The sequence below is a fragment of the Tasmannia lanceolata genome, unplaced genomic scaffold (genome assembly GCF_043159265.1).
Source record: "Tasmannia lanceolata isolate RefF3 unplaced genomic scaffold, GAP_Taslan_0.1 ptg000029l, whole genome shotgun sequence".
Classification (NCBI taxonomy): domain Eukaryota; kingdom Viridiplantae; phylum Streptophyta; class Magnoliopsida; order Canellales; family Winteraceae; genus Tasmannia; species Tasmannia lanceolata.
Genome location: NW_027518706.1, coordinates 1,959,014 through 1,979,870, shown reverse-complemented (window position 1 = coordinate 1,979,870; position 20,857 = coordinate 1,959,014). Strand labels below are relative to the sequence as shown.

The 20,857-nt window shown below is 39.6% G+C and overlaps 1 protein-coding gene across 1 annotated transcript; it reads right to left on the bottom strand.

Annotated features, from left to right (window-relative positions):
* Window positions 1-2,942: 2,942 nt before the first annotated feature.
* LOC143859420 (uncharacterized) lies at window positions 2,943-3,326 on the bottom strand. The gene has a single exon (XM_077370133.1). The coding sequence runs from the start codon at window positions 3,324-3,326 to the stop codon at window positions 2,943-2,945; it is 384 nt and encodes a 127-aa protein (XP_077226248.1).
* Between the last annotated feature and the right edge of the window lie 17,531 nt (window positions 3,327-20,857).

The window sequence follows — 20,857 nt, the reverse complement described above, 5'->3', positions numbered from 1 at the left end:
GGGTGAGTGGATATTTTGCAAACAATTGGGAAACATCAAAATGTTGTAGTAATTCATTACGATAATTGTGCTTGTTTGCAGGTAAGCCTTGTTCCAAATCCTGGCTCTCTTCGGCGTTAGTGCCAACTTGAAGAAGTCGTGGATGAGGAATGGCTTCAACATCTGCTCCTTCAATAGCAAGCTTCTGAGTGACCAGGATCGGAAGAAGCAGAAGAAGTTGCAGGAAGAATGGGGAAGATGGGAGAAGCACTGGAGACAGTTGCATGAGATGGTGAAGCTAGTGATGAAGAGGAAGAATATGAAGCCAAAGAAGTGGAAGTTGAAGAAGTCGTGGATGTTACAGAAGAGATTGTCTCATATGATTTTTTTAGTAGTAGTAGTCATTGTGCACACTGAAATTTGCGTTCTTTTTAACTTCTAAATGTTGATTGTATCTTTATTTTGAACCCATAACTGACACAGCTGGGACTTTTTGTTTCAGTCCCTATGTTCAATGAAACCAAGAGGCAGGTGCTAATTTTTCCCCCCGCCATTGGACTCTCACTATTTATAAATGTAATCTGCAATTTATTATTTTCGCTGATATTGGCAGTACAATGTTTTGATATTAGGGCGAACTCCTCTTAAAGGTTTCATTTTGCATAAGATAGCCCCCTCTTTCAAACAGAAGCAATGGTAATGAAGACCCCATACACCCCTCCGAACCCCATTCCCCTTTCGAAACACTGGGATTTGAATTGGTGTTAGATAGGCAATCCGAAACTTTGTTTCGGACTTCGGAATGAAGTCCACTGAAATGGCCTTTCTATTGTACTGGTCATCCTTTGGAAGTCCGACGCATGGTTCGGACGTCCGACTAACCTTTCGGATTTCTGATTGAAGCCAGTTGAATGCCAACTCAACTGGATTTCCTTCGGATTTCCGACACGGAAGTCCGAACCATGCGTCGGACTTCCGATTCACTTTCACTAGAGACGCTTTTCTACTGGACTTCCGACGGAAGTCCGAAACTGTGGGCGGACTTCCGCGTCGGAAATCCGAAAAAACGTCCGGATTTCCGAATGAAGTCCAGTAGAGTTGCCATTGTACTGGGCTTCATTCGGAAGTCCGAAGTTGTGTTCGGAATTCCGAAACAACGTCCGGACATCCGAAGGAAGTCCAGTAGAGTTGCCATTCTAGTGGACTTCCTTCGAAAATCTGAATATTTGTTCGGAAATCCGAGTCGGAATTTCGAACACAGCTGCGGACTTCCGAATAAAGCCCAGTACAATGGCAACTCTACTGGACTTCCTTCGGATGTCCGGACGTTGTTTCGGATTTCCGAGTCGAATTTCCGAACAAAGTTCCGGACTTCCGACTGGAGTCCAGTGGAATTGCGCTTTCGCTGGAAGTCATTCGGAAGTCCGACACTGGGTTCGGACTTTCGAGTAATCGTACGTACACTTTGTTCGTCCACAGATGGAAGGATTACGATGATTCGATGGACCTGATTATTTGAGCACACCCTATATATGTGATGGCGCATCAAATGAACGCTTTCGATGATCCAAACAATGTGGGGCGACTGACTTTTCGGTAGTGAGTAAAAACCAATGATATTTCCAACACCAATGATACTTTAATGATCACTTTTACAACAGTCGCGATCAGCTGTACAACCAATGTAATACTATAAGTCTATAATAACATTTAATTTATACAAATTCTGTGTGAGTAAATATTTATGTGCAGTATGAAGTGTCCCAAAATCAATGCCACTTTGTACAAACAAACCAACAACTCCATCCCTAAGCAACGAAAGGAGGTGCGAATGAGACACCAGACCTACAAAAAAAACTTGCAACAATCAATAAAATTATGGGTTTGATAGAGAAATCATATCGAGTGAGTAATAATGGAACATACCTATTTTCTGTAGGTGCGGATGGACCGATGGGCGTCATATTTAACTGACGATTTACAAGGGGGGGATTTTTGCACGTTCTTTTGTTGTGTCCAGGTTCCTCACATGATTTGCAGTTGTGATGTTGTCCAAATTGTAGCCCTCTTTCCATTCGTACTTTTTTGGGTCGTCCAGTCTGTCTTCTTACTCGTGGTGGCAACAGTACTTCTAAAACATGGGATGGCTCCGGCCATTGTGTGCGATCTAAAGTAGGGTGAATCACATCGTCATATGTAGTCCGATAAGTTGAAGCCAAAAACCAATCCTGGCAGTACCTATATTTGTCCAGCTTGTTGACTCCCATGGCTGCTATGGCATGCCCACACGACAATCCCATAATTTGGAAAAGACCACACGTACACGTTCTCTTCTCTAAGTCCACACGATCCGTATTAGTTGACGATATCACTTCATATTCATTCCAACTACACGGCCAGGGTGTAAACTTACTGCCATACAGACATGATCTGGCTAACCATTTTTCTGTATTATGGGTCAAATGCGTTTTCCATTCAAAAGCAGCCTTGCGGCGAAGGTGGAAGTACTCTTGTACTTTCCATCTAGTGTGATCAACTAGAGCCGCGATTGGTAACTCCCGTGCGCCCTTTAATACGTTGTTGAATGACTCCGCTGCATTAGTTGTCAAAATATTCCACCTAGACCCTTTAAAGTATACATTAGCTCACTTTTCTTTAGGAATCTCAGATATCAATTTCTCTGCTGTTGCGTTCTTCGCTTTAATACATTCTATCGTCTCCTTATAGTCTCTCTCCCTTAAAGCATATGCGACTCTCGAAAAAAGTTTGCAAAGTATTTGGCTCTTAAAGGTCTTCAGGAAATTGGCATTGAGGTGACGAATACAGTAGCTATGGTATGATCCCGGCAATGCTTCGTCTATAGCTCTAGGCAAACCCTTCATCCTATCAGAGGAAATAGTGAATTCGTTGTTGTTTTTTTCTGCTGGTATCACCCTTTGGCGGAGTAAACGAAGAAACCATAGCTAGCTCTCATACATCTCATTCTCAACCACTGCATATGCTAACGGAAATAATCCACCGTCACCATCTACTGCAGTGGCAGCTAATAAAATTCCTTTATACTTGCCTCGCAAATGTGTCCCATCAATTAGTATCAGTGGTCTAATTGTTCGACTGAAGGCGCGAATGCTAGGGCCGAATGACCAAAATAAACGACAAAATGTATTATCTCCACCCGTCCATAGCTCACGACTTCGATATACACATATAATGGTGCCAGGATTGCATCTCTCCATCTCTTCAGCATATGCAGGAAGGATGCGGTAAGACGCTTCGGCATTTCCACATATTTTTTCGTGTATAATGACCTTCGCATTGAAAGCCTTCACATAGTGTAGACACCCCATTTTGACCGGACCCAAGTTCGCTATGCTTGGGAGAAACCCCATCCGATCATTTCCGCCATGTTTCGCATTTTTCCGTGAGAGGTTGAGAGAGATTATTCATAAGAATCCAAGCGAGGGAGAATTTGGACCCGTTTGGTGGGCCCGCATTGAACATTTGTTTAAAATTCGAATCAACCGAGGGCCCACATTGTGGGGCCCACGTTGTGGGGCCCGCGTTGTGGGGCCCACATTGTGGGGCCTCAGTAGGGCCTCTTGTGAGGCCTCTTATGAAGAACAATAATGATGGATTCTCCACTAAAGAAACATGATGGGCCCTCCACTAAGAACAATAATGATGGATTCTCCACTAAGAAACATGATGGGCCCTCCACTAAGAAGAATGATGATGGATTCTCCACTAAGAAACATGATGGGCCCTCCACTAAGAAGAATGATGATGGATTCTCCACTAAGAAACATGATGGGCCCTCCACTAAGAAGAATGATGATGGATTCTCCACTAAGAGGGACAACATGATGAGCTCTCCACCAACACATCTCTCTCTCTCTCTTTCTCTCCCTATATATATCTTCCTTCCCATCCATAAAAAAGAGGAGAAAATGAGAGATTTATCTTCCATTATCTTTTTCTCTTCCATTATCTCTTCCAATCACTCCCTCCAATCCCTTTCCCTATATTCTTCTTCCATTATCTCTCCCAATCACCTCCCAATCCTTCCCTCTAAGAGAAAGTGAAGACGGCGGAACGGATCGGCGGCAACATTTTTTTTGGGGGTTTTCTTTGCTAATTGAAAGGGTAAGACAAAGCGTATATCCGAGGATTACTTACCCTAGAGACAAGGAGAGCTAGCAAGGTTGGTATTCCAAAACCCTCTTTCATATATCTTAAACTAGAAGCATGCTAGGATTGAATTTGTGATTTATTTTTATTTTTTCTTATTGTTATTCAAAATATGTTTTTTTCAATCTCTGAGTGTTTTGAACATTAAGAAGTGTAGAAATCTAGAATTTCGAAGAATTTTGACTTCGTTTTGACCGTAATTTGACCTTTTGAACTTTACCCTCAAAGGGGTAAAATTCTAAAGATTGAATTTAAGAAGATGTCAACATAGATCCAAAATCAATGAAAATTTAAACATAATATAATTGTAAGATTTTGAATTAGTACGAATTTCTTTATGAATTCTTGATTTGATTTAAAGGGTTTAAAAATTCATTTAACTCTAGGGGTATTTTTGGAAAAAACCAATTTTCAAAAACTCTATAATGTTTTCAAAAGTGAAATTTGGATGAGATGCAAATTAAATCTAATCTAATCTCCCGTGAATTTTTCAAGATTTTTGGTTTCTGTTGGATATTTGTTTATGATTTTTTACGTAAAATCATGCATGCTGTATTAAATCTGATAAAAATAGTAAATTGCAATGAAAACTTCTGAAAATATTTGTTTGATAATTACTACTGGAATTACATGTTTTCATAAAGTTTAAACTGATTTGGATTTGATTTACTATGTGTTTCTTTGTTAATTCATAATCTGGATGGATATTTGTAAAATCGTAAATTAATAGTAAATCATTTTTAAAATTTATGACACTTTTACAGTAATCCTTTCTTATTGTAATAAACATACTATAGAAATTTCATATTGTTTTGAATTGATTTGCTATACGTTACTGTGTTAATTCACAATCTGGACAGAAACTTTCAACATTGAAAAACTAATAGCAAACCACATTTAAAATCTATGAAATTTTTATTATAATCTTATATAATTAAGGAGACGTTACTGTAAAAATTTCATCTTGTTCTGAAAAGATTTGTTATATGTTGATGTGTAAATCTACAATCTGAATTGAAACCTTTTAAAATCCTTGAGTAAATTGAATTAAAATCAAATTGTTTTAAAAATTTCCAGATCATAATATTCCATCACATATTCAATCATTAAATTATCAAAATAGAAACCTTAGGAATCACTGATTTCCTTTGTAAAATCCTGATGCTGTGATTAGTTTGTATGTTTTATTTTCTCATCACATTTACTCAAACTTAATCTAACAAAACCTGAAGGCATCATAGATTGCGCGAACTTATTGCACACACTTACATCACTTGCATCTAAACCCCTGCATCTCACATGCACACACGTCCTATTTTAGGAACCCGGAGTGTTATCTAGCATGGTTGACTGGGATTTCATCACCTGGTGCCTCTGTGCTAGAGAAGCATTCCACCCTTAGCCTAGTACCTTTATGGTACGTAAACGGATCTCTTGTTCACGTACTGATACGCCGGACACTGGTACAGTATATCGAACATGGATTCGCGCTAAGGGAACTCTTGGCCTTACCCCTAGATTAACCCACACATGCATGTAGTATACGAACACATGTGCATCACGTGTGTGAGCCTAGTTTAGGATATCCTACCCATTTGTGTCTAGATTAGGCCGTAGTCCATCTTCCAATGGCTACGATCGGTCCTAGGTACACAAACAAAGTCATGAGTCGAGATCCTTTCTCCACTCCGCTAGATTAGGGTTAGGGTTGATGCCTTCAGGTAACACTGATAAAATGTGTGAAGATTAAAAAACTTTTCCTTTGGGGTTAGGATGTAAATCCCATTCATTTCCAAAGATCTCATAGGATTAGTCATTCATGATCCATCCGTTGAAAGCAATCTTATGCTATCTCATCTCATCTTGATCACAGATTTTCAATCTTCTATTATATGATTCGATCGCGTTTCCATATCTTTTAGAGAGTCTTTTGACTCATCTGTCTTTAGCTGTTGTCAGTGGAGTCTTTGACTCGTGTTTTCTTTTCCTTTAGAGAGTCTTTGACTCATATATCCTTTAGTTGGTGTTAGTGGAGTCTTTGACTCGTGTTTTCATCTCTTTTAGAGAGTCTTTGACTCATTTATCCTTTAGTTGGTGTTAGTGGAGTCTTTGACTCGTGTTTCTTTTCTTTTAGAGAGTCTTTGACTCATTTATCTTTTAGTTGGTATTGTTGGAGTCTTTGACTCGTGTTTCCATTTCTTTTCGAGAGTCTTTGACTCACTTCGTTTTCTTAGTTGGTATCATTAGAGAGTCTTTGACTCATTTGTTCTTTTGTGATATTACCAGGGAGTCTTTGACTCGTTGGTTCTTCCGTTGGTGTTATTTGGGAGTCTTTGACTCATTCCTCCTTTAAGTTGTAGTATTAGAGAGCCTGTGGCTCATTTGTCTTCTTGAGTGCTGTTAGTAAGGAGTTTCTCCATAGTCTTGTTGTCATTTCTTCTTCTTTGGAGACTAGCCCAGTCTCATTATAGCTTTGCTTTTTGAGATCATAGATCATTTTTGTTGTCATCGATAGTCTAGTTTGCCTTGTTTAGGGGTTTCCCCTATTTGCCCTAAGGTTTGGTCCTAGGGTTTTGCTTTGTGTTTTCCCTTAGGTCTTTGACCAAAAGGGTGAAAACTCTTTACTTTAAAAACTTTTGAAAAACTTTAAAAATATGAAAAACAACTGAAAAACCTTAAAAAGCCTAAAGTGTTGAGTGTTTTAGAATCAGTAATTAGGAGAGTTTGTTTCGAACTACGTTGGCTTGATCCTCTTCCACGAGGTACGTAGTGCAGCTTGGGATCCACATCCCAAGTCCAGCCAAACCTTTAAAAATAAAAATTTTAAATCTTTCAAAGTTACAAAAATATTCAAACCATTTTCAAAAAGATCTTCCTCTAGAGTTAGGAGTATGTCCTAGCTGTTTAGGTTGTGTTCTAGAGTTAGGAGTTTGTCTTGATTTGTATTGATATGGTATGTCCTGTCGTGTGAGTGTCCCTAGAGTTAGGAGGCCTCGAGTCGATCGGTTAGACATTTAGTCGAACCGATGGCTAGACTAGGCATATAGTCATCCCGTGGTTTTCATTAGGTTGCACGGCCTAGTTACACATAGGATTGTAGGAACCACCTGCATTAGCTTAAGGCTAATCAATCTGCATTTAGTTAGGGCATATAGGATGTCCTAAAATCCACCATTCATTGGAATTTAAATAATAGTTCAAGAAGCTTTAATAACTAGTCCGGTCTTTTAGATCGAGTCTAGGATAGAGGTCTAGGTGTCTTAGGCATCATAATTTTGAATAGGGCATCGAACTACGTGGGCTCCGATTCTTCCCGAGGCCGGGATACGTAGTGCAGCTAGGATGGATGGCCATTCTGGTCCGAGTCCAGTCTTGCATTAGAGTTAGGCATGTCACCCATAACCTAGCTTTGCTTAGGTGACACATTTTCATTTTATGTGTTTATTTCTTCATTCTCAGGAAATGCATGCTTAGGTAGACGATTCCTGAGGATTGTTCCCATTTCATATGATTTTTACCCAAACTTCTTTGGAGTTAATGAAAATGGCATAAGAGACCAGGTGCTTGCACTTGGGCGAATTGGGGGCGCCTAATCCCTTCCCCATTCGTCATCAGGCACGAACCCTATTTTATATCTCTGGTTATCCGTTGCAACAGAGCATAGTATGGGATCCTTGGCCCACTTTCCTTGGATGGCGACTCTGAGTTCTTTTTAGGTACATCTCGGTTTCGAGCCCTGGCTCCTGATCAGGATGTATCTCATTCGTTTTGTATCGCCACTCGTGCTATGCTGTGAGGGTGGCATCCGTTTCGAGAGTTCCTTGGCAGAGCTCTCCTTCACATTGTGGAGATCTTAGAGGATTGCTGTGGGGACCTCGCGTCCCTCGCCGCACTCGTCCTCTCCGGATCGGGGTCCACAGGCTGGCGACTCTGCTGGGGAGTTCTTGAAACATTGCCTAACTCTTTAAAAATGCAATTTTTATTAACTTTGGAGAAATTTGAGCTAAAATCATTTTAAATGGGAACTCTATCGTTAGAATCCAGGGGCACCAGGTAGGTGCGTATGCTACGTTCGTCTTCTTGGTCTCAAAAGGACTTCCTTCTATGTTCCTGCCAGGATTCAGCGTCAGTATGGAGGGGAGCAATCCATTGTGCCTCCTCTTCGTCATTTCTATCCACCATGAGGATTTTTGGATCAAGATTGTCATTTCTTTTATTGAGTCAAAACTTGTAAATTTGATTCCATTATAGATGAAAATTCAAAAAATTTTACTTGACATGTTATAAACAGTCAGTGATTCAGGGTTTTCAGCGATTGCTGTCAGTATAATCAATACAAAGGATGTTTGTTTTTTCTTTTGTCTCTATTGGTACAAACTATCTTATTTGTCAATCATGTAACCTAGTTTGTTAACTTCCAATCAGGATTCTGAAAGATAGCAACCATCGCTCCTAAAAAAGACTTTCAAGCTAAGCCCACCTGGTCGAGACCTACCCCAGTGTCTAGACTCGTTCGCCACTTTGATTCCTCTGTGTCATCTTCAGTTCGTTTACCTTCTTCACCAGAGTCTTCAAATTTATTTAAAGTAAATCAAATGGCAGACACAACTGAACTTTTAATGAGCATGCAAGAGATGATGAAAAACCTCACCAGAGATATGGCGGGAATGAAAGAAGAAATGGCAAACATGAAAACACAGATAAGTGATAAGACTTCCACGTCTAGGCCCGTACTTCAGCCTTCTCATGTTCCAGCTCCGGAGTCGCATAGACCCGTTATCCAGTCTTTCGAGGTGGATTTAGATGATGGTCAGTATGCTGCAGAGTATTGTGCTCCAGAGGTTGATAAAGAAAAAGAAAAATTTGAAAAATTTGAGAAGGAAATGTCTGAGAAATTCAGCAAGATGGCTCATGAGATGGAGCAGATGAGAGTCCAGGGACCCAAGAAATTTGACGTCTCTGAATTAATACTGTCTTCAACAGTTTCTTTACCGCCCAACTTCAAAGCTCCTGATTATGACAAATATGACGGAACCGGGTGTCCGCGTAACCACATGAGGTGGTTTATCATTTTGTCCCAGCAGTATGGTCTGAGCCGTGAGCAGATGGCCCAGTTGTTCCCGATTTCTTTGATTGGGATCGCAAAGAAGTGGTTTCTAAGGCTAAAGCCCGAGGAGGTGAGAACCCTGGAAGATATTTCGGAGAAACTAATAGAGCAATTCTCAATGGAAGAGGGTATTGAGGTCACGAAGAGAGACCTAAAACAGCTAAAGCAAGGTCCTCAAGAGACCTTCACTTTCTTTATCAGGCGCTGGAGACGCAAATCTGCTCAGCTAAGCCAGAAAATGACTGAATCAGAGCAGATAAAGCTGGTTCTGAAGAGTTTGTCTCCCATGTATTTTCATTTTCTCGCTCCTCAGCATTACCCGAGCTTTGACCATTTAATCAAGACGGGTACTCAGACAGAAGATGCCATAGCAAAAGGCTTGAGAGCCAAGGTTTCTTCTGAAATCCGAGACGGGAAAAGACCAATGGTCCAGTCCAAAGAAATTCATGCTGTCAGTTATACCAGGCCTGTGGCCAGAGTTGCTGCAGAGGCTGCAAAAGCGCCAAGGAGAGTTGCATATGACAGAAAGTTTGATCCTCTTCCATATCCGATAATAATGATATTCAAAAGGCTCATGAAAGATAGGAAGATCCGGCTCCCGGATATCAAACCTCCACCCAATCCCTTACCCGCATTCTGGAAGATGGATCAATACTGTGAATATCACAGAGGTCCAGGGCATTTGACCGAGAATTGTTTGGCCTTGAAGCATGCTATCCAGAACATGATTGACAAAAATGAGCTGGCAGTGGAGAGACCAAACGTTACTCAAAACCCACTTCCTAATCATCATACCATGCCTCCTCCTGCTACCAATGCAATTTTTACTGATGAACCTCTGCTCGATCCATCAACCCTCATTTGTGCCATTACCACAGAAAAAACCTATGTAATGAAGTTTGACAAGGAAGATTTCGAAGCAGTAGAAAAGAAAGATCATTATGTAATTTCCTTTGATGACGATGAATTGGCTGAATCGTCTTCATCTCAGTTTGGTACATTTCAGATTGACAGTGCTGGAAATAGAAGGACAGCTCCTTATGTCTTAAGGGCTGAGGACTTTGAAGAAGATGAGTTATTGTTGTTGGATAACCATTGTGACGAGATGCGTCATATGACCCGTGGTGGGCGTGTATTCAAGCCTCAAGAATTGTGTGTTGAAAATCCTGCAGAGGTTGCGCGAAATACTGAAAACCAGAGACAGAATAAGGTCAGTAAGGTCAGCGCCGATGAAGAAGAAGAGAGCTTGTTAAAGCAGTTGAAAAAGACTCAGGCCAATATTTCCGTATGGGGTTTACTCATGGCCTCATCTAAGCACAGAAAATTAGTCCTTCAAGAGCTTAACTCAGCACAAGTCTCTGTAGACACTACTCCGGATGAGCTGGTAAGCTTGGTTGCCATGACAAGAGTGTCTAAGACTTTATCTTTCACTGACGACGATCTGCCTTCTGAGGGCCGAGACCACACCAAATCTCTGAAAATCACAGTACTTTGCAACAAGAAGAGAGTACCAGAGGTGTTAGTTGATAATGGCTCTGCTTTGAATGTATGCCCGTTGAGTACTGCAACAACTCTTGGATTTGGTCCTGCGGATTTCATCCCATCTGAACAGGGTATTCTGGCGTACGATGGCACTCGCCGAGATGTGATCGGAACTCTGGTCACCGAAATACAGATCGGAGGAGAAGACTTTGAGATAGAGTTCCAGGTTTTGGACATCAAAGCCTCATTTTTGTTGTTACTCGGCCGCCCTTGGTTGCACAAGTTCGGGGTTGTTCCATCCTCTCTTCACCAAAAGCTAAAGTTTCTTCGCAAAAACGGAGTGGTAACTGTGAAGGGGGACCCAGACCTGGAAGTAGGGCTGATTACTCAGGACCTGACTATGGAGAAAGCTGAGGATGTTAGTTTGACTGGATTCTCATTAGAGGTGGCTGCCATTACCTTTAAAGAAGCTATGAATGAGGAAATTTGTTTCCTGACCAGTACAAACGCAAATGTCGTCAGGATGATTCGTCGACAAGGATATATGCCAGGTGCAGGGCTAGGTAGACACCATCAGGGTTTGACTGAGTTCCCTGAATTCGAATCCTTCAATAATCTATTTGGGCTGGGGTACAAGCCTTCAAAGAAGGAAGTTAAAGAAATGAAGCTGCTGATGATGAAATGGGCTGAATGTCGCCGCAGGGGGTTAGAATTACCAATGGCACCGATTAATTTGACGATGAATGGCCGTTTTCGAAGAGAGGGTGCAGATGTCCCTTTCTGTGGCTTTGCCGAAACTTGGTTAGATGAGAATTCAGGACAGAGGTTGCCAGGATTTGAAATTTTCTTTGATCTGCAGTTAGAAGACAAGCAGACCGATGTGCAGACAGAAGTTGAATCAGAAGCTGATTGGGCAGAACATGTAGAGCCGAGCCTTCTGAGTTCACTGTTTCTCGAAGATTCACAAACTATTGCCGTAATTGATCGGAGGGCCTCGATTCTGAACCCTACTCATTTAATCACCCCGGCAGAGGAACCATTGACCAACTGGACCTTTCAAGTCATACCTCAGGTCACTTTCCTAAACAGTCATGTCCCTCCAAAAGAGTCAGTTGTCCATAAATACACGTCAGTCTTTGGGTCTAATTCAGAGTCTGTTTATTCTAACAATTCTGTTAATGCAGGTACTGTAAATGTCGAGTCTCCTAAGGTCGATGATGATTCCTCTTCTTCCAGCGGAATCAAGTCAGATGCTACTTCTATCGTTGATTCAGAGTTAATTGACATAAATGTCAATATGTTCGTTGAGTCTGTAAATTTTTTTCAAGCGTCTATTGTAAAGCCCGATGTGGGTAATTTTTCATTTGATGTACCTGATTCAGCATTAAATGAAATAAAGCATCCTTTCTCTGAGTACAATCCAGTCTCTACTTTTATTTCTAATGTTTCTGCTTCAGAATCTGATAAACTTAATAATAACAATCAAGACTCCCCCTCTGATGAGGATACCGACGACACTCCTCCTGAAATCAAATACATGATTCAACAGGATGAGAGTCGCCGAGCAAAACCACTCGAAGAGGAAATTGAAACCGTGAATATAGGTGACGAAACCTTGATTCAGGAGATTCGAATTGGCAAAACTTTATCTCCTGAAGAACGCGAGGAATTAATCGCCTTATTTAAAGAGTTCAAGGAAGTTTTTGCTTGGTCATATGATGACATGCCAGGGTTAAGTGAAGAAATTGTTCAACATCGCTTACCCTTAATCCCTGGTGTTAAGCCAAAGAAGCAAAAGCTCCGAAAACTCAAAACTGAATGGGAGATGAAAGTTTATGAAGAAGTTAAGAAACTGTTGGAGGTAAAATTCATTCAAGTAGTTGAATACCCAGAATGGCTTGCAAACATTGTACCGGTGCCCAAAAAGGACGGAAAAGTTCGAATGTGTGTCGATTTTCGAGACCTGAACAAGGCAAGTCCTAAGGATGACTTTCCTCTTCCCAATATTGATCTCCTGGTTGATAATACAGCTGGTCATGCTCTTCTATCCTTTATGGATGGGTTCTCAGGCTACAATCAGATTAAGATGGCTCCCGAGGACATGATGAAGACAGCGTTCATTACTCAATGGGGTACATACTGCTACAGGGTGATGCCGTTTGGATTGAAAAATGCGGGTGCTACGTATCAGAGGGCTGCTACAACTCTTTTACATGATATGATCCATAAAGAGGTCGAGGTATATGTTGATGACATGATTGTGAAAGGCAAGACTCGACCTGAGCACACTGTTGCCCTGAGAAGGTTCTTTGAGCGGATCAGGAAGTATCAGCTTCGCCTAAATCCGAGTAAGTGCGTCTTTGGTGTTACATCAGGAAAGCTCTTAGGGTTTATGGTCAGTGAAAGAGGGATTGAAGTAGACCCGCAAAAGATTAAGGCAATTCAAGAAATGCAGCCGCCGAAGACAGAAAGGCAGATCCGAGGTTTCCTTGGCAAAGTTCAGTATCTGAGACGGTTCATATCACATCTGACGATGACGTGTGAACCCATTTTCAAGCTTCTGAAAAAGAATTCCTCGAAGAAGTGGAATGAAGAATGTCAGGAGGCATTTGAAAAGGTTAAGCAGTGCCTATCCTTGCCCCCTGTTCTATCGCCAGTCACTCCAGGCCAGCCATTATTGTTGTACTTGTCTATCACAGATACAGCGATGGGTTGCATGCTTGCTCAGCAAGATTCAGAGTCTAAACGGGAGAAGCCCATTTACTACATCAGTAAGAAGATGCTGGAATACGAATTAAAGTACACAGTTTTGGAAAAGACGTGTCTAGCATTAGTTTGGGCTACCCAGAGGCTTAGACATTATTTGCTTTCAAGCAAGATCTTTTTGCTTTCGCGGATGGATCCGCTAAAATACTTGTTTGAGAAACCCGCCCTTACAGGACGAACCGCAAGATGGTTGTTGTTATTGTCTGAGTTTGACATCACTTATGTCACTCAGAAATCAATTAAAGGGCGTGTCGTTGCTGAACAGTTGGCTGATGCACCCATTGAAGAGAACGCTTTTCTGAAGGCAGACTTCCCTGACGAAGAGATCATGGATATTAAAGAAGAAGCTTCGAATACTAAGTGGCTTATGTATTTTGATGGAGCTGTAAACAGTCGAGGACAAGGAGTAGGAGCTGTACTTATATCCCCTCGGAAAGAATATATTCCTGTCTCTATCAAGTTGCAGTTTGAGTGCACCAACAATATGGCTGAGTATGAAGCTTGCATCGCCGGGTTAGAGGCAGCCTTAGCTTTGGAGATTCAGGATATTGATGTGTTTGGGGATTCTATTTTGATCATTTGCCAAATTAATGGGCAATGGAAAACTCGAGAAGATAAATTGATCCCTTATAACACTTATTTGGAATCTTTGGTCAGAAAGTTCAAGAACATTACGTTCACTCACTTGTCAAGGACCAGAAATCATTTTGCTGACGCTTTGGCTACTTTGGCCTCGATGTTAGACATTTCTGTATCAATGGAGGTTCAGCCGCTAGTTGTCAGACTTCAGTGGGCTCCTTCGCATGTGAATGCTATAGAGATCTCAGCCAGGTGTCCAGATGGGAAGCCTTGGTATACAGATGTCAGAAATCTTATTGCTGGTAAAGGACATCCCCCAGAAGCTTCAAGCAAAGAGAGGAAGACGCTTCAGAAGTTGGCTGCCAACTTTATTATTTGCGGAGAAGAGCTGTACAGAAGGTCATTTGATGGTATACAGCTTCTTTGTGTTGATGAAGATAAAGCTGCAGAGCTTATTGAGCAGACCCATGAAGGAGTTTGTGGACCTCACATGAATGGAAAAATGTTGTCAAGAAAGATTTTGAGACTCGGATTCTATTGGCCCACAATGGAAACAGATTGCTTCGCATTTGTGAAGAAATGCCATAAGTGTCAAGTCTATGCAAATCTTATTCACGTTCCTCCTTCGGTGTTGCACTCTATGACTTCTCCATGGCCATTTTCAGTATGGGGAATTGATATAATTGGGAAAGTTTATCCAAAGTCTTCGAGCGGTCATGAGTACATTCTGGTCGCAATTGATTATTTTACAAAATGGATTGAAGCCGCTTCGTATGCTTCCATTACTTCGAGCACAGTTGCGAAGTTCATTCGTGCCAATATTATTTGCAGATATGGAGTGCCTCACGAGCTGATTTCAGATAATGGGTCGCATTTCAAGAAAGAGGTGTTACACCTGTGTGAAGAATTCAAGATTAAACATCACAAGTCATCTCCTTACAGACCTCAAACAAATGGGGCTGTAGAGGCGGCAAATAAGAATGTCAAAATCATTATCAGTAAGATGACTGAGACCTATAAAGATTGGTCGAATAAGCTTCCATATGCCTTATGGGCTTATCGGACATCAATCAGATCTTCAACAGGTGTAACTCCGTATTCTTTGGTGTATGGAATGGAGGCAGTCCTCCCTGTTGAGCTTAGAATTTCCTCTTTGAGAGTGATGATGGAAGCTGACTTACCAGAGTCTGATTGGGCTAGAGCCAGGTATGATGAGCTGCAGATGATAGATGAGAAGAGATTGAGAGCCTTGTACCATATTCAAGGATATCAGAGGCGGATTGAGAGAGCTTTCAACAAGAAAGTCCGTGTTCGAGATTTGAAGCCTGGAAATCTTGTTTTGAAGTCTTACAGAGCACCGGTATTTGATCCCCGAGGGAAATTCAGGCCAAACTGGTCTGGTCCTTACATCGTCGATGAAGTCCTGCCTGGAAAAGCCGTAAGACTCCTCAACGAAAATGGAGAAAAATTAAATGAACCTACAAACCTGGATCAGTTAAAGAAGTACTATGCTTAAATACACTAAGAGGCCGTCTTTGATTGATCTGAGCTTTGAGCCAAACAGCCTAAATATTTTAAACCGTTTTGCAAACCCTTTGGGCTTATAAAATAATTTGTTTCTTTGATAAACCCAAACCAGGGGCATTTTTTTTATATATATATAAAAAAAATAAAAAAAAAAGTAGTTTGAACTACGTTAGGACCTGATCCTCCATTTTGGGGTACGTAGGTAGTCTGGCTAGACCAGATTCGGTCCAAATCCTTAGAACCTTAGATATTCAGCCTACCTGAAAGTCCTCCTGATGTATTTAGGCCCAGGTTTGTAAAAAAAAAAAAAAAGAAAAAAAAAAGAAAAAAGAAAAAAAAGAAAAGAAAAGAATGATGGAGTCTTAAATCCGCTAAGCTGAAAACCTGAAAGGGCAGTTTAGGCAAAAATCAAGGTATTGAGCCTGCTGGATGGAAAATCTGCAAGGGCAGACAGTCCAGGCAAAAATTAAGGCATGCGGTCCGCTAAATCGAAAACCCAAAAGGGCGATTTGGTCACGGCAAGACTTCATGAAGGACAGAGCTATCTGAAAGCCAGTTAATAAGTGTCATCAGAGCTTCTTTGGTTACTCTTTGAGTCAGGAGATTGAAACTAAGTAATCTGAAGGGATAATAACCATGATGGAGATCTTGAAAAGAGGTTGAAACATCTTTAAACATGATATTTAAAAAAAAAAAAAAAAAAAAACTCTAAAGAGTGGTGGACTTTAACCATTTTTGAAAAAAAAATAAAAATGTTTATCAATTTAAGAAGCAGATTCATTCTCTTTTAAAGTCTTGTTTAAAACTCGTCAAAGTCTTTGGTCATTGTCTGTCAAACTCAGTTTGTTGTCGAATCAAAGTCAATTTCCAGAGTCCTGTTTAGTCAGTATTCTTCCCAAAGCCGGGGTGATAAAGACTTAGAGACTCAGAGAAGTAGAAAATTTGCAGTTCATGTGGATAATGTAAAGCAGAGCAGTGTTCAGAGATCGACAAGCTTTTAGCTCAGTTCCGGTATCAGCAGATGGCAGAGATGAGAAAATTTTGAGCATAACAAGTTTCTGGTGCCTATGAAAAACCTTGTAAACCCAGGTGTTTATCAGAAAAAATTTGTTGTAATCTCAAATGTTCAGCCTTTGGCCCATTCCTTTTTTTGTTGCTCTCTAATGAATTTTTTCATGGAAGTAATCATACTAGGGGCATCTTTTATGACTTATGTCATAAAAGATGTCAAGTAATCATTGAGATTTGAAATAAATTTTTGTATAAAATAGAGACTAGAGAAGTTCGAACACTCTTTATATTGAGCTTCTTAGTCAGGGTATTTTCCTTTGGAGTTGAATTTCTTTGAAAAATCTTTATCCCAGTGGAGTCTAGAATTCACTCCAGAGATTTTTAAATTTCAGTAAAATGCTTTGCGTTTTAAAAAAAAAAAAAAAAAAAAAAAAAAAAAAAAAAAAGGTTTGACCTTCAAAAATTCTTTCAAGATACTCGAATTTTGAAAGATTTTTAATAAAGATAGAAATTAGCAGATTCCGTGTTTCATGATCTGGTCTTTCTTCTTTTGTTCTGAGGAGTTTCTTAATAAAGATAGAGGTTACCAGAATATGTGTTACATGGTCTGGTCTTTTCTTCAAAGTGTTTTGAAGAGTGTTTTAATAGAATAAGAAATCATCGGATTTAGTGTTGCACTATCTGGTGGTTCCTTTAACCTGTTTTCAAAGATGTTTTACAAGGAAAAATTACCGAACTCGTGTTACACGGCTTGGTCTTTTTAAAGGTTTTAATTGTGGAAAATTTCTGATCCTGTGTTACAAGGATTGATCTTTTCTTCCTTCTCCCGGGTATTTAGGACCCTGATGATTAGTATTGTAATGTTAAGTAGTGACTTACCTAATCATCGTTCCGCAATGTGCAGCTTCCTAACGTGTTAGGAGTCATGTATATCTGCGAAGAGGTTTGTAGGGGACTGTTTAGCAGGACCTACGAATTTGGGTTTATGTGGAACTGTTTAGCAGAACCGCATGATCCGGAGTGATTCGCTACCTTGAAAGAGAGGAGTCAGAATTACTCGGATAGTTAAACAGATTTATTTTCATCAATGATCTGTATAACTATCGCTAGGCTTGAGACTCAGTCTCGCCTCGGGTATTTAGTACCCAGATGATTAGTAATGTAATGTCAAGTGGTAACTTACCTAATCATCGTTCCGCAATGTGCAGCTTCCTAACGTGTTAGGAGTCATGTGTATCTGCGAAGAGGTTTGTAGGGGACTGTTTAGCAGGACCTACGAATTTGGATTTACGTGGAACTGTTTAGCAGAACCGCGTGATCCGGAGTGATTCGCTACCTTGAAAGAGAGGAGTCAGAGTTACTCGGTAGTTACACAGATTTATTTTCAGCAATGATCTGTATAACTATCGCTAGGCTTGAGACTTAGTCTCGCCTCGGGTATTAGAAGTTTGAGTTTAGCTCGAATATTCGATTACCCTAGTAATTGGTCGAGTCTTTGACTGATCGGCATGATTTTAAAAAAAAAAAAAAATAATTTTTTGAGTGTTTGATTTTGAACTTGTTTTGGACGAGTTTTGATACATTGGTCTTTGGCCTATTTTTGTAGGTTTCTAAAAAAAAAAAAAAAAAAAAAAAAAAAAAAAAAAAAAAAAAAAACTCTTTGAGTGTTTCAAATTATACTTGTCTTGGACAAATTGCAATGTGGTTTCTAAAAAATTAAAAAAGAAAATGGAAGCTCTTTGAGTGATTGAAGTGATTAACTTGTTTCTTTGGTTGGTGCTCTTGGAGCAATTGTTATGTTTACTTTGGCTTAGCCTGATATATAAAAAAAAAGAAAAAGAAAAAATGTTTGTGTTTTTGTAATCGTTCGTTCGTTTTTTATTAATTAGTCGAGTCATGAGTATTAGGGAGAGACTATCTCTTTGAGATGTCTTAGTTGCCGAGTTAAGAGTCGGTGAGAGACTATCTCCCTATTGTTAGTAGAGTTTTATCTTTGTGAATATCGTTTTAAAACTGAAAACCCAAAAATTTGCTTTGTTTTGGTTTCGGGTCAGTCAAAATGTGTCGTCTGTTCAGCTTTGCCATTCGCGTGTTACACACGCTCTGCCAAAGAGGGGCATCTGTAGACACCCCATTTTGACCGGACCCAAGTTCGCTATGCTTGGGAGAAACCCCATCCGATCATTTCCGCCATGTTTCGCATTTTTCCGTGAGAGGTTGAGAGAGATTATTCATAAGAATCCAAGCGAGGGAGAATTTGGACCCGTTTGGTGGGCCCGCATTGAACATTTGTTTAAAATTCGAATCAACCGAGGGCCCACATTGTGGGGCCTCAGTAGGGCCTCTTGTGAGGCCTCTTATGAAGAACAATAATGATGGATTCTCCACTAAAGAAACATGATGGGCCCTCCACTAAGAACAATAATGATGGATTCTCCACTAAGAAACATGATGGGCCCTCCACTAAGAAGAATGATGATGGATTCTCCACTAAGAAACATGATGGGCCCTCCACTAAGAAGAATGATGATGGATTCTCCACTAAGAAACATGATGGGCCCTCCACTAAGAAGAATGATGATGGATTCTCCACTAAGAGGGACAACATGATGAGCTCTCCACCAACACATCTCTCTCTCTCTCTTTCTCTCCCTATATATATCTTCCTTCCCATCCATAAAAAAGAGGAGAAAATGAGAGATTTATCTTCCATTATCTTTTTCTCTTCCATTATCTCTTCCAATCACTCCCTCCAATCCCTTTCCCTATATTCTTCTTCCATTATCTCTCCCAATCACCTCCCAATCCTTCCCTCTAAGAGAAAGTGAAGACGGCGGAACGGATCGGCGGCAACATTTTTTTTGGGGGTTTTCTTTGCTAATTGAAAGGGTAAGACAAAGCGTATATCCGAGGATTACTTACCCTAGAGACAAGGAGAGCTAGCAAGGTTGGTATTCCAAAACCCTCTTTCATATATCTTAAACTAGAAGCATGCTAGGATTGAATTTGTGATTTATTTTTATTTTTTCTTATTGTTATTCAAAATATGTTTTTTTCAATCTCTGAGTGTTTTGAACATTAAGAAGTGTAGAAATCTGGAATTTCGAAGAATTTTGACTTCGTTTTGACCGTAATTTGACCTTTTGAACTTTACCCTCAAAGGGGTAAAATTCTAAAGATTGAATTTAAGAAGATGTCAACATAGATCCAAAATCAATGAAAATTTAAACATAATATAATTGTAAGATTTTGAATTAGTACGAATTTCTTTATGAATTCTTGATTTGATTTAAAGGGTTTAAAAATTCATTTAACTCTAGGGGTATTTTTGGAAAAAACCAATTTTCAAAAACTCTATAATGTTTTCAAAAGTGAAATTTGGATGAGATGCAAATTAAATCTAATCTAATCTCCCGTGAATTTTTCAAGATTTTTGGTTTCTGTTGGATATTTGTTTATGATTTTTTACGTAAAATCATGCATGCTGTATTAAATCTGATAAAAATAGTAAATTGCAATGAAAACTTCTGAAAATATTTGTTTGATAATTACTACTGGAATTACATGTTTTCATAAAGTTTAAACTGATTTGGATTTGATTTACTATGTGTTTAAAATCGTAAATTAATAGTAAATCATTTTTACAGTAATCCTTTCTTATTGTAATAAACATACTATAGAAATTTCATATTGTTTTGAATTGATTTGCTATACGTTACTGTGTTAATTCACAATCTGGACAGAAACTTTCAACATTGAAAAACTAATAGCAAACCACATTTAAAATCTATGAAATTTTTATTATAATCTTATATAATTAAGGAGACGTTACTGTAAAAATTTCATCTTGTTCTGAAAAGATTTGTTATATGTTGATGTGTAAATCTACAATCTGAATTGAAACCTTTTAAAATCCTTGAGTAAATTGAATTAAAATCAAATTGTTTTAAAATTTTCCAGATCATAATATTCCATCACATATTCAATCATTAAATTATCAAAATAGAAACCTTAGGAATCACTGATTTCCTTTGTAAAATCCTGATGCTGTGATTAGTTTGTATGTTTTATTTTCTCATCACATTTACTCAAACTTAATCTAACAAAACCTGAAGGCATCATAGATTGCGCGAACTTATTGCACACACTTACATCACTTGCATCTAAACCCCTGCATCTCACATGCACACACGTCCTATTTTAGGAACCCGGAGTGTT